The sequence below is a fragment of the Puma concolor genome, chromosome B2 (assembly GCF_028749965.1).
Source record: "Puma concolor isolate L17-30 chromosome B2, mPumCon1.1.hap2, whole genome shotgun sequence".
Classification (NCBI taxonomy): Eukaryota; Metazoa; Chordata; class Mammalia; order Carnivora; family Felidae; genus Puma; species Puma concolor.
In genome coordinates, this window is record NC_141671.1 from 5,479,691 (window position 1) to 5,494,189 (window position 14,499).

At 48.8% G+C, this 14,499-nt stretch overlaps 1 protein-coding gene across 1 annotated transcript in view; it reads left to right on the forward strand.

Annotated features, from left to right (window-relative positions):
• KIAA0319 (KIAA0319 ortholog) overlaps window positions 1–14,499 on the forward strand; it is a 121,848-nt gene that overhangs the window by 106,089 nt on the left and 1,260 nt on the right. The window contains 7 exon segments of the mRNA XM_086705990.1: window positions 472–610; window positions 1,175–1,313; window positions 4,475–4,617; window positions 6,531–6,653; window positions 9,042–9,132; window positions 11,463–11,554; window positions 13,690–14,301. Of these exon segments, the coding sequence (XP_086562116.1) occupies window positions 472–610; window positions 1,175–1,313; window positions 4,475–4,617; window positions 6,531–6,653; window positions 9,042–9,132; window positions 11,463–11,554; window positions 13,690–13,868 (906 nt within the window). The 3' untranslated portion in view covers window positions 13,869–14,301.

Genomic DNA, 14,499 nt, shown 5'->3' on the forward strand with positions numbered 1-14,499 from the left:
CTTGGGTCATTTGAGAAGGGGAATGTGATATCCTGGGGGGAGGCCCAAGAGGAGATGCTTGTAGAACTCTCTTTGGAGAGAAGGCCCAGAAAACTCCTCAGGGTGCTTCCCCCTGATTTCAACAGGTTTTCCCTCTGTTGCACAAAACGAATGATTTAGTAGTGACTGGACAGCCGTTGGTTAGGTGCAGCTTAGGAAGCACCGAGCGAGCTCTCCGTGTCCCCTGTCTTTCCTGCGGGAGAGCGCAGGGCCACCCCCATCTGCAGCTATCCCATCACCCCTCTTCCCTCCAGCCTGCCCCTTCACATCATGCACATGCCTGGGCGCCTGGGTGGCTCAGTCGGTTGAGCGTCTGACTTGATGTATCAGCTCAGGGCATGATCTTGCGGTCGTGGGTGATCCCTCCTGGGACCGACAGAAGACCGGTCATTGGGAACTGACCATGGGCTCACGAAGCGTGTGATTTTGCAGGATGCCATTGGTGCCTCTGACCGCACCGCAGCCGTGCGGCTCACCAATCTGGTGGAGGGCGTCTACACGTTCCACTTGCAAGTGGCTGACAGCCCGGGGACCGCGGACACGGACACTGCCACCAGGGAAGTGCGACCGGGTGTGCTCACGGGCTTCTGCCCCTGGGTTAACTGAGCTGGGCGGTCCTCTGTCGGGTAGCCAGGGCGGGACGCCCCTGCGGCCTCAGCTCCCGGCCAGAGCCACCTGCTGGCTGTCTCTGCACTTCATTGACCCAAACGGTCTCAGCCTCCAGACTCACCGAGGGGGCTTGGATGTGGCAGCAAATCTCACTTCACTTTTGTTTTCCTGCCAGACACAGGGCCTCGGTGCTGGGAAGCGCCGAGGGAGGCAGCCCCGGTGAGGGGACGCGAGGCCCGACCTGCCTCGTGCCCTGGGCAGTGTTCCCCATCCAGGCCTGGGGCAGGGCGTGCGGTGTTAGCCCCAGAGGCTGTGTAAGTACTCTGATTGTCTTCCCGGAAGAAAACTCAACAAGGAAGACGTGCTCTCAGACAGCAACCCCTGCCCTGTTTGCAAAGATATGTCTGGGTCCTGAAACGCAAGTGAGGAAATCACCAGGGATCCTTTTAAGCTCTTCAAGCTCTCGTACAGCCCTTGCTCCCTTGATCGTCTTCCCGGCGGAGACCCTGTGTGCTGTCTTTCCCAGACCCCAGGAAGAGTGGCCTGGTGAAGCTGGTCCTGCAGGTGTGCGTGGGGCAGCTGACGGGGCAGCAGAAGGACATGCTCGTGAGGCAGCTGACGGCGGACGTTCAGGTCCAGAAGATCCAGGCCCACTCGGGTCTCAGGTGCGAGCCGCGCACCAGCCCGGCGTCGTGCCGTTCATTTCCTTTGCTGCTTCTCTGTTGTTTGCATGCGCTTGTATCACGTTCATACGCTCTTTTCCTCCAAGGGCAGCAGTGAGGACGACATCACTGCAGGTCCTTCCTACAAGTCTCAGTGAATGTTTGTTGACCAAGAACATTCTGAATGAAGGAGGTAGCAAACACCAGCAGGGACTGGTTGTTAGCTCTGCTATCTTCAGAGGGCATGCAAATGGCCTTGGGCTCTCACAGAGGATGTCTCATGGCCAGACTTCAGTCCTGCCCCATAGTCACAGGACTGAGGCTTCTCTCGGTGCGAGAGGACCACCGATTACCTTTTCTGTCTTCTGGGAGCCCGGGAGGCTAAACTTTGGTCCTTTGTCTCCTATAAGATTTATGTATTTAATTGAGCTTTTATTTTTGAACTTTCATCCAATCTATGAATAATAGAATAGGGAAGGAGGAGAGAGAATATGGGAATGAAAACCTACCATTCACAGTAAATCTATTTGCCAGTTATTGTCAGTCACTCTGGGTTTGTTTTCCAGATAACTAAAGTTTACTTAGAAAAATACCAAGTTAAAAAAAAAACTTTATTTTTATCATAGAATTCTTTCAAAACAGCTCACAGATTTCCCTTACTTACAAACTATCAACCACTGAACCAAACACATCTGGAAATCAACAAAACCAAACACTATTTCTCTGAAAGATCAACAAAATGGATAAACCTTTAGCTAGATTGGTTAAGAAAAAAGAGAGAGGACTCAGACTACTAAAATCAGGAATAAAAGGCGATATTCCTACAATCACGTAGAAATAAAAAAGATGATACCATGAACAGTTGTGTGTCAATAGATTAGTTAACCTGGATGAAATGGACAAAATCCTAGAAAGACACGACTATAACGAAGGACTCAAGAGGAAATTAGAATTTTTAATAGACCTATAGCAAGTGAAGAGAGTAAATCAGTAATCAATAACTTCCTATAAAGCCCAGAGTGATGGCTTCCCTGGTGAATTCTACAAACCAGTCCACGAACTCTTCCAGAAAGTAGAAGAGGAGAGAACACTTTCCAACTCATTCTATCAGACCAGTGTTTACTCTGATATCAAAACCAGATGAAGATACTACAAGAAAACTACAGATCATTGTCCCTTATGAATATAGAAGCAGAAATCCTCTACAAAGTGCTTTGAAACTACATCCAGCAATATATTAAAAGAAGTAGACACCATGGCCAAGCAGGATTTATCCCAGGCATGCAGGGTGGGTCAATCAACAAATGTAATAAACCGTATTAATAAAGGACAAAAACCATATGATCATCTTAGCAGGCACAGAAGAAAGCAGTTGACGAAATCCAACAGGCTTTCATGATAAAAACTTGTAGGTTGATTTTGGGTCCCCTCAAAAGGCACATTTATGTCCTATCCTCTAGGGACCTGTGAGTGTGACCGTATTTGGAAATAGGGTTGTGGCAGATGGGATTAGTTGAGATGTCATATTGCTGTAGGGTGCCCTTAATCCAGTGTGACTGAGTCCTTATAAGAAGAGAGACAGAGACAGACACACGGGAAGGTCAGCATGTGATAACAGAGGCGGAGATTGGATTGATGCATCTATGAGCACGGAAAGCTGACTGCCAGCGGCACCGGGAGTGAGAGAAAGGCCTGGAACATACTCTCCCCTGGAACCTTCAGAGAGAGGATGGCCCTGACTACACCTTGATGTTGAGCTTCTGGCCTCCAGAACTGCAAGAGAATAGATTTCTGTTGTAAGTCACCCAGTTTGTGGTACTTTTTACAGCAACCTTGAAAACCAATACAGATTTGAAGAGAAATTTCTCCAAAGAAGACATACAAATGGCTGATAAGCACGTAAAAAGATGCTCAACATCATGAACTTACCGGGAAATGTCAGTCAACACCCCTTTGAGACATCACTTCACACCCACTAGGATAGCTGTAATCCAAAAGACCGGCCATAACAAAGCGTTGGTGATTATGTGGAAAGAGCGGAGCCCTCCGCATTGCTGATGGGAATAGAAAATGGTGCAGCCACCGCGGAAGACAGTGTAGCGGTACCTCAAAATGCTGGATGTAGTTACCATATGACCTGGCAATTCCGCTCCTGTGTGCCCAAGAGATGAGGTAAATGTATGTCCACGCAGAAACTTGCACGTGAACACGGACGGTGGCATTATTCATACAGCCAGAGCGGGTGCGACCTGAACGTCAGCAGTTGATGGATGCGTGAATTAAATGAGGTTTGTCCATACGGTAGGCTATCATTCGGCAGTAGGAAAGAAGTGCCGATCGATGCTACAACCTGGGTAAACCGTGAACACATCCTGCAAAGTGGAAGAAGCCAGACACAAAATGCCTCGCGTGTATTTCATTCATAGCGAATGAATAGTCAAATCCAGAGAGACAGAAAGTAGATTAGTGGTTGTCAGGGGCTGGAGAGAGGAGGGAATGAAGAATGACTTCTTAGATTTTTTTTTAATGTTTATTTTTGAAAGAGAGAAAGAGACAGAGCCCAAGCAGGGGAAGGGCAGAGAGGGAGGGAGACACAGAATCTGAAGCAGGGTCCAGGCTCCGAGCTGTCAGCACAGAGCCCGATGCAGGGCTCGAACTCACGGAGTGTGAGATCATGACCTGAGCTGAAGTCCAAAGCTCAACCGACGGAGCCACCCAGGCGCCCCAACAGTGGCTTCTTAATGGGCGCAGCCTTTCTTCTTGAGGTGACGACAGTGTTCTGGAGTCAGATGGTGGCAGGGGATAGACCAGAAGCCACGAGTGATACGCGTTAGAAGGTGACTTTCAAGGTAAGTAAATTCTACCTCCGTGAAAAGATAACGATGTCACCCTGTGCATGGGTGAGTCTGTTGCACCCATATGCCTGTCACATTCCTTACGTAAAGGTCTGTCATCAGGTGACCCCGTGGCTCTGCCATTGAAGAGCCTTCATTTGTAAATGCAAACAGGTCAATTCCTCAGCCCACAAAACGTGCCCCCACGCCCCTGCCAGACGATGCAGCCGTGACAGTGCCCCTTCTCACAGGTCACATGGCCGGCGTGGACGTGTCCCGTCGGTCACTGCCTGACCGCGTGGCTGTCCTCTCTCCTTGTCTCCTCGGCAGCACCGCGACTGTGTTTTCTGTACAGACCGGGCCGCCGTCCGTGGTTCTCGAAGCTGCCGACGTGGTGCGGGGTCTGCATAGACAGCTCCCCGAGGAGAAGGAGGATTTCTTGCTTTTCACCGTCTTGAGGGTTGACACAGCAGGTGCATTTTCCAGAGTCCCCATGATGCAAATACTTGTCTGTTCAGAACTGTGCGGTGCTGGGCGAGACATGTGGTCAGATAAATGCAGCGAGAATCTCCCAGAAACATGAACAACTGCCCGTTGAGGTTAAAGCAACAGATTTCTTGGAGGAGAAGCAAGGTCTGTTTCCGATGTGACAGGACAGCGGTGAGGTCCCATAGTCTCTTTGGGCTGTGTGGGAACAAAGTCCAAAACTTATCTTCCTAATTAGAAATTAAATATTAAACCTAATTCCTCCAAGAATATCCCTACAGGATGATTCCTCTGGGGAGTATTCTAAAAGAATGACACTGGCCAGGCGTGGCTAAGTTTTGCTGGCAGCGAAAGCAGCGTGGCGTGCGAGCATTTGCTCGTGGGCGTCCGGAGACTTGTTTTGCACGTATTTCTCCAGGGCGTTTCCTCCAGCACATCTGCCAACTGCTCTCTGTCTCTGAGGAGCAAGAGCTCACGGGTCAGTCGTTAAAACTATACTCTAGACAATGGTCTTTGTCAGAAATGTCGTACTTAAGCCGTCAGAACAGTGTTAAGGACAGAGAAGCATTATGGGCCGGAAAAGCTGTGTTCACATGGTTTTTTACCTTGGACATCGGGGTGGGGTGATGATGGTGTCCCATACGCCCCTGGAAGTGGGGGCACATGCTACGTGCCTTCCATTGTACCTCCTTGTCACAGTCCCTGGCTTCTGCCCCGTCCCAGCACCAGCCTGAATCACGGGTGTGGGTGCAAACGTGCTCTCTGCTCACGTTCTCTGTTACCTTAGGAGGAACATGACTCCCTCACGATGTGGGACGTGACCCATCCTCTAGCAGGTGCCGAGGACTGTGAGCATTACAAGGGACATAATGACGTCACGTCGTAACACTTAGCTTGTGTCAGAGACGTGTCTGTGTGTGGCTGACGTCCTCAGTGCTGACATGCACTAACTTAATTTTTTTAATCCCTTTTTTCTAACTACGAAAGGAGGGGTGCCTGGGTGGCGCAGTCGGTTAAGCGTCCGACTTCAGCCAGGTCACGATCTCGCGGTCCGTGAGTTCGAGCCCCGCGTCAGGCTCTGGGCTGATGGCTCGGAGCCTGGAGCCTGTTTCCGATTCTGTGTCTCCCTCTCTCTCTGCCCCTCCCCCGTTCATGCTCTGTCTCTCTCTGTCCCAAAAAAATAAATAAAAAACGTTGAAAAAAATGTTTAAATAACTAGGAAAGGAATATCTATCTGTTGTAGGAAATTTAGAATATCCAGAAAGGCACAAAAAAAAAAAAAATTAAAACTATCCTCTAGATTCTAGAGCCTAGAATCCCCTCTCTGCAAACTTAACTTTTGTCAATATTCTGATACATTTCCGTCCAGTTCTTCCATCTCCAGAAACCTGTGACACAATGAGGATAATTGGATAGATATTTTTAATCTGCTTTTAAACCTCAAACCCTACAATGACCATTTTCTCAGATTTTTTATGATTCTCCCTCAGTAGGATATTTATGGCTGCGTGGTCCTTGATCCTGCATGTGGTCAACCCGTCCTGTGCTCACGGACTTTAAGGTTGACTTTAAATAATGCTGTAATCATAGGTAAATTGTTGTGCACATCTCAGTTGTCTTCACTGGATGGATTCTTAGAATTTATCTTGCTTAGGCCAGAGGGTACTACGTCCCTGCTACATTTTTAAGGCTTTTGTTTCCTGGTATAGATTGGCTTTTTCTTTCCTTTCGTTTGCTTCCTGATGGGAGAGACTCCCTGGCACCCCCACGGTACCATAAGAGGCTCTTAAGTCAGCAAGATGCGTCCCTGCAGGGCCTGTGCTAGTGAAAGTCCACAGGAGGTGGGAGCCGGGACCCCCTGCCCACCCTGGTAGCCTCAGCCACCAACCCCTCTTTGCAGACTGCCTTCTGGAGTCCTCCGGCCTCAGCCACTGCGACCCCGTCACAAAGCTCTGTGTGTGCTCTCCACTGTGGGTGGAGAACCCGATGGAATGTTACTTCCAGGACAGGGAAAGCAACTGTGGTGAGTTCTGTGGGCGCAGCTGCGGGTGAAGGGCACCGGGTCGGGCCGTTTGGGGATACCAGAAATGTGTGCCCCGCTTTGCGGCTGTAGAATTCACCCTTTTCTCACCTGAAGGCCGAGGAGTAGTGAGTTAAGATCCTCCCCACCTCCTACCAGAGCAGGTGTGCTTAGGCGTTTCTGGAAGACTTCTGATGGGGAAAGTCACTTTGGCAGAGCTGATTTCGCAAACGACCCCAGCTCGGCTGAGACACTTGCTTTGGGCCACACGGGACATTTTCAGGTCACACCCGCCATGGCTTGGGCTCCGCTGGTGTTCTGGTGAAGTATCTCCGAAGGACAGAATCTGGCCTTCTCTTCCTGGATGTCTGGCTGGGCAGGCACCCCAAATTGGAGCCACCTTCTTAGCTGGCCAGCCTGGTGCCCTCAGGTCTCCTCTGGGGAGGAAACTATTTTAATGACAGTCGATTTCTCAGGGTAGTTCCGTTGCCTTGGAGATCCAGATGGACATATTTGGCAGAAAAATTTGAAAATAGTCAGCCCTTGGATCATTATTCCAAGGAGCAGGTATAACACTTAATGGAATTAAGCCTGTGTCTTTGGCCCCTTGGTTTCTCTGCTCCTGAATTGCCACGGCCGAGCTTTTTACACTGGCATTTGCAAGGATGTGGAAGGAATAGAGATCAGGTAGTTTCTGAGTTGCTGCCTGGCTCTCTGAAAAGGGTCTGCGTGTCATAGGCAGCCCCACAGATATGTTATTTGCTTTATGAAAACCAAGTCAGACCTACTTTGGGGGGAGGGTTGTGTTTCTTGTGCCTATGGCATGACTATTTTGACATGCCGTACCTAGGTGTCTGTGGCACTACTTTTTTTTTTTTTAATTTTTTTAATGTTTATTTTTGAGAGGGAGAGAGAGACAGAACACGAGCAGGAGAGGGGCAGAGAGGGAGACACAGAATCTGAGCAGGCTCCAGGCTCTGAGCTGTCAGCACAGAGCCTGACGCAGGGCTTGAACTCACGAACCATGAGATCATGACCTGGGCTGAAGTCGGACGCTTAACCGACTGAGTCACCCAGACGCCCCATGCGGCATTACTTGCCGGGGTCCAGCCCCAGCAGGTCCAGGGGTTCCCAAAGGATGAACGGCGTCACAGAAAATAACAAATGGACACAGACAACAGCAGTGGGTTAGACTGGCCGCTTTATTGTGGCAAATGTGGCATTATGTTTGTTAGCAATTTCCTTGTAGCTGCGTCATCTATGTTTCTCGGCATTACCTAATTCTATAAACATTCCTTTGTGTAATCACCCATTAAGGAACAATATCTGTATTTTCTTGTAATGTTCCCTTGTGCCCTTTTGCTTATTGATTAATTTCTTCATATTATTTTCATTATGTATCTACATTTGTCTATAAAGCATTTGCTTTGCTATTTTCATGAAAGGTCATCTATCTCTCAACACTGCAAGTGGAACGTTTACAGGGATATGACTTCTTAATTGTTCCTTTGAACCATTTGCACTACAAGGAACAAAAGTATTCGCTTTGGTCTGGGGTGCCGGCAGGGAGCCAAGAGGGCCCTGGGAACCCACGCCTCATGTGCTCATGAGGGACAATGTATGCCTAGGAACTAATGAACCATTCTGTACCTTAACCCACCAGGTCCAGTTATCATCTGGAACGCCTCCTGGGGGCCAAGCGGGCCTAGGGGTTGGAGTAACTTGTATCCATAGATACGTTTCTTTGTTGCCGGAGTGGAGATTTCCAACCCATTTGCCCCCTCCTTGGCTGGGAAATATATGGGCCCATCCTTCCTTTAGGTAGAGGAGTCTTTATAGGGGGTGGCAAGGGCTGGATGTGGGGCTGCACAATTTCCCCGCGGACAGTTTCTTTCCCCAATGGTTCTTTTCCCGGGGGGCCTGGTGTGGGCAATTCCCCAACTGACAATTCCCCGGGTACTTTCATTGGTAGGGGGGCTGCCCTGACCAACGCTAAGGTCAAATTACATAGAAGCGGGAGCATGAGAAGCTTCACTTGAACTTGTACTTGTGGGCCGCCCGGGCCCTGCCATCAGGCTGGTTGGCTAGCTTGGCTTCCGGCAATTACTTCTTAATTCATTTGTTTTTTCAGATAATTCTGACCTTAAGTCAGCATGAAATATGCTCCATGAGGTCCCCGAAGCGATTGGACAAAAGTAGGGTGCTTTCATGTTATTCTTGATTTGTATTTGACCTTGCTCATGCTCTGCCACTGGCTCCATGAGGCGTGATCACAGGCCACAGATGGCCTGTGCCTGTAAGAACTCAGAAACATTCTTTGTGAATCACTGAGAGAACATTGTTCTGAGAGTCGTACGTAACCACGTCCACTCTAGGTTTCTTGTTTTTCAGAGTGGAGTATGGTCTCCATAACCTCCGTGGTTCTCACCCTTCTGACACTAACAGGGGGCTTGTCCTGGCTTTGTATCTTCTGCTGAAAGAGGTACCTGGGCTGCTTGTCTGTGTATTTCCCTGAAATCAAGACACCTCATCAAACGGGACTTTATAGCTGGAGTCGCTTTTGCTGGGCTTTGTTAAGCTGCTGAACCATACGATAGCCGCATTTTTTATGGGACAAACTAGACTTTAAAAGTCCTTTATAGGAGTGCCTGACTGGCTCAGTTGGTGGAATGTGCAACTCTTGAGCTCAGGGTCGTGAGTTCAAGCCCCACATTGGGTGTGGAGACTACTTAGAAAAAATCCTTTATGAGGCGCTGCCCCGCACAAGGCGTATGTGCCCAGATAAATGGAATAATGGCAGGGGCAGCTTCTCATTTCCTAGAAGGTTCAGCAATTCTGTATCCAATCTCATGTTGCTTGGTGTCATCTCACATTGTGTGCATTCTAACACTCCCGGAGCAGCCTGACTGATCAGCCAGCCCTCAGGAGAGTTAGGAGTTCTAGAACACTCAAGCAAATTTAGATTTTGATTCTTTTGTGTGAAGCAACAGTAGAATCTATCTGAGTTCTATTTAATGAATGCCAAACTTTCATCAAGGCGATGTGATCACTAAAGAGAAGCTTTACTTCAGGTTTTTCTTTCTTTTTCCATGGAGCTGACCACTGAGAAGGCGGTGAGCAGCCTCATTGACTGAATCTTCCAGAACTCTGTGCCCAGCCCTGTGTGAGGGGATCTGTAGAGACAGTGATTAACCAAGTCCTTAGAAGACAGTGTGGGATGACCCAACTTCCTATACGAAACACTAAATGCTCTCCAAGGGAGATATGATTAAAAAAAATGTGTATCATAAATAATAGTTACTTTTTGAAACCACTTCCATTATCTTGGTTTTATTTGTGATTACTTTCCCAAAGGTGAGGCTGGTGAAGGGGGGTGGGGTGGGTACAGGTATTCAGAGGCCTCAATCCCATAGTAAAACTTCTCTGAAAGTTTTAAAAAATACAAATTCTGCAGTTTTGTGACATATCAAGCAGATACGGTCATGATAAAGTGGTTGACTGTGACCATTTATTAAGTATCTGCCATTGTGATGAGTGGCTCTGAGTGCTTTACATACATTTCCCAATCCTCCCACCAACCGTATAAAAAGGGACTATTTTTACTCCCATTTTACAGGTGGGAACATGGAGTCAGGACGCAATCAAAAAATTATCTCAGAGTTTCCCAGCTAGCAAGCACTAAATTAAGGATTAGAGGCCCAAGGTCTTGGTCACCAACCAATCAGAAAAGCTGATTCAGTGCCATGAAACTGTTCTCAGCACACCTTCCCATGGCTTTGAAGTGTACTTTCAAAGAACCCTGCAGCTTAGGATGACGCACACCCAGTGGTTTTCATGCCTTGTGAAAAAATGAAAAGCCGGGTTGTTGCTAATTAGTTTTGGGGCATCTGTTATATTTCTGGTTTGTTTGTTTGCTTTTCGTTTTGTTTTCTGGTTGTTAGTTTATGTTGCCTTTTCGTTCTACATTTTGGACATTCCAGGCTAGTATAGGTTCAGGGGAAAACATGTGTACCTAGGCTTTTCTTTCTTTCTTTCTTTCTTTCTTTCTTTCTTTCTTTCTTTCTTTCTTTCTTTCTTTCTTTCTTTTTCTTTCTTTCTTTCTTTCTTTGTTTCTTTCTTTTGCTTTCTCTTTCTTTCTTTCTTTCTTTCTCTTTCTTTCTTTCTTTCTCTTTCTCCTTCCTTCCTTCCTTCCTTCCTTCCTTCCTTCCTTCCTTTCCTTTCTTTTCCTCTTTCTTTTCTTTTTTTCTCTTTCCTTCCTTCCTTCCTTCCTTCCTTCCTCCCTCCCTCCCTCCCTTCCTTCCTTCCTTCCTTTCTTTCTTTCTTTTTAAAGTTTATTTATTCTGAGAGAGAGTAGGGAGGGCAGAGAGAGAGGGAAAGGGAGAGTCTCAAGTAGGCTCCGAACTGTCAGCCTAATCTTGGAGGCTTGAACTCAGGAACCCCTTGAGATCATGACCTGAACCCAGATCAAGAGTCGGACGCTTAATTGACTGAGCCACTCAGACGCCCCTCCAGGTTTTTCTGAGTAAAGAATTACAAAGAAAAGCTTGTTGTACAAACACACAGGTGCTGAGGATTCCTACCAGGGGCCTGGCCCGAGGCTCAGCCGGGAGCCTGCAGTCACGTGGGTGCTGGTGGCTGTCCTGCTCCTACGTTTCCCCAAGATGCACGGTGCACTTGAGTCCGCTGAACCCAGACCTGGCCATGTGTGCACATCATTCACACAAGTGTGGACTCTTCATTCCTCCACGTGTTTGAGTTCCTGGTTCCCAGTTCCCTGAGAATCTGACCTCAGCTTTTCCCTCTTCCTTGCAGACGAGAGAGGACCGAAATAAGGAAGAATACCAGGTATGCCATCCTGGATAACATGGATGACCAGGACAGAACGGAGCTGAGGCCCAAAAACGGTAAGGCGGGCTCCAGGAGGCTTACCTGGCACCGTGAAATCATCATATCCAGACGTTTGCCTGAGAGTTACCTTGGGGAAGGGGGGAGCAGCAGGCTGGGGCCGGCACTCTACTTGGGAAGGAAAGCTGAGTCTGGGCTTCGCCCACACCAATCCCGAGGGTCTGTGACCGGGAGGCGTATTGTGTTCTGAGTTGCACAAAAGTTTGGTGAAGCTCTCTGAGGCCTTAACCGGTGAGGGACGTGAAGTGCCTGGTACCAGCTGGGCTCCCGCCCGGGGACTGCAGGCAGAGACTGCTCCTCAAACACATGTCCCGACAGGTTTTTCCTCCTCGTGCTGGGGGCGTGGGGCATGGGACGCCGTTGCCCGCCAACTCGTCTCCCACACGCTGTGCCTGCCCGTCTGCTCCCTGAGAAACGCAGCAGAATAACACGTGGGCTTCAGTGTCAGGCATTTCTGTTAGCGGTTAGCCAGATACGAACACGAAGCTTTCCCAGAAAGTGGACTTTCTTCACAAAGTGAACAGACCCCTGTGCTTAGAACTGCCTCACCCCAGTTAGCTTTCTGATTCCCCTGCATTAACTCCTAGAGACTCAGTAACCGTTCTCTGGCCCCCTGAGGCTGCTTAGCACAGATTTTGTCATAACTACATTCCTACAGAGGGACATAATCACTTTCAAAGTCACGAGGTGCAAAACGCCCATGATGAATTTTGAGTGCTTACCCTGCGGCCCAGCAGGTGGGGGAACAAAGCCCAGTGCTCGCCTTTGTAGGAGCTGACAGCCCAGAGAGGGTGACCATGTCGGAGTACAAGACCTACCAAAGCACGGACGATGCCCCGGAAAGACTGATGGCCTACAGAGCGTGGTTAGCGACTTCGGCGGGGCAGGCTTCACGGGCAGTGTAGACGATCGCACACGCGGTACGTGTGTGTGCTCACTATTTACATCACGTCATTTATTAGAAGGCAGCTTTGTACCTAAGAGCGCAGAGTGCTTTCCACTTGGATTATCTCACCCACCCTGCTTCTGATGTGCACCTGTTCTTCTGACATCCCCATTTCTATTCAGAGAACCCCCATGCTTGTTATTACCAGGCTCTGAGCCCCAGTTGCTGGTGCTTGGTCAGGAGTGCCTTGTTCCCGTGCCACCCACCCTCTTGCCTAGTCTCTCGTCCCTCCGCCCACAGCGTCGTTACCGCCCTGCAGACCCTTCTAGCCTCCCCTCTGGACTAAGAGCACGAACGGTAATCATGAATTTCCTCTGTACTGCACCCTGTTCAGGCACATCACCCATTTAATTTCTCCCATTTAATATCACAATAGCTCTGTGATGGATGTACTATGATTATCCCCATTTCACAGAAGACGAAACTGAGACGCAGAAAAATTTAGCCACCTGCCCGAGTAACAGAGCTGGCAAGTGCCCATGATGGGTTGGGCCAGGCCGTCTGCTTCTCCCAGTATTTCTGGGGCCTGTCTGCACACCCCATGCCTCCCTTGTCCTCCTGTCCAAAGCCCCTACTCCCCTCATTGCATCCTCTGTGAAATATCACCAAAGCAACACCAGTGCATGCTTACCTCTTACTGCTGCGTGTAAGATGTATTTTTAAAACTTCCTTACCTGGGGCGCCTGGGTGGCGCAGTCGGTTGAGCGTCTGACTTCAGCCAGGTCACGATCTCGCGGTCCGTGAGTTCGAGCCCTGCGTCGGGCTCTGGGCTGACGGCTCAGAGCCTGGAGCCTGTTTCCGATTCTGTGTCTCCCTCTCTCTCTGCCCCTCCCTTGCTCATACTCTGTGTCTCTCTGTCTCAAAAGTAAATAAACATTAAAAAAAAAAAACCCGTGGAGTAGATGCTTTGTGGTCTCCCAGTTTTTAATGGAGAAGGAGACTGAAAGCCCGGAGAGGTTAGGCATCTTGTCCAGCATCACGCAGCTGGTAAGTGTCACAGCTTGGGCTCAAGCTCAGGTGTGACACAGCCCACGTCGATGCTCACTAGGAACCCCAAGTCGTGCTGTGTTGTGAGTGACGCTCTGAAGGTGCAGAGAGCACAGCTGGGTATGTGGGACCTACAGCCAGAATGACAGCTGAGAATGGAAAGGCCGTTTCCCCCAAGATGCGTCTGTCTGCTGCTCCCAGGTATCAAACACCGAAGCACGGAGCACAACTCCGGCCTGATGGTGTCCGAGTCTGAGTTTGACAGTGATCGGGACACAATCTTCAGCTGAGAACGGATGGAGAGAGGGGATCCAAAAGGTTCTATGAATGGTTCCGTCAGAAACGGGGCTTCCTTCAGCTATGGCTCCGAGGACAGATGACGGAGCGGTTGTAAACCCGAAGGCCCCGCACAGGAACGCTGTAATCCAGGACCAGTCAGTGGGAGTTCAAACACAGAACTAACTCTTGTTAGAATTGTGCATCAGTGTCCTTTCACACTGGGCTGGATGTGTGCCCCTAAATTTAAAAGATTGGTTTTCTTGGGGTGTTTGAGACATGAAACAAAACAGAAACATTGCTCTTTTAACAAAGATGCTTGTTAATAGGGGTAAAGGTTGGGTAAGATACTAGGTATATACTTAAAAGAGTTTGTGTTTTGTAGCTGGCACAGTATTTATATTACCCATGTTAAAAATTAACACCTGTTTCTATCTGCAGACCCTTAGGTAAAGTTAAACACGAATTAAAGAGGGCTGATTTCTCTTAGGAGCTGTGATGGCCTTTCAGGACGACGTTCGGAACATGCTTTCTCTGGTAGGACCCATACAGTCAGATGGCTGTCTATATTAAAGTGGTTCCTCTGAGATGTGGGTTGTCTTTTATGTAGCAAGCTTTCTGTGTTCTCTGTGGACAGCAGGTCCTAGAAATCTGTGAGCTAAGTAAGAATCATATTATGAGGTCCAGAGGAGATAGAAAGGGGAGTGGGGAGAAATGACCAGTAGGTTGAAAGTT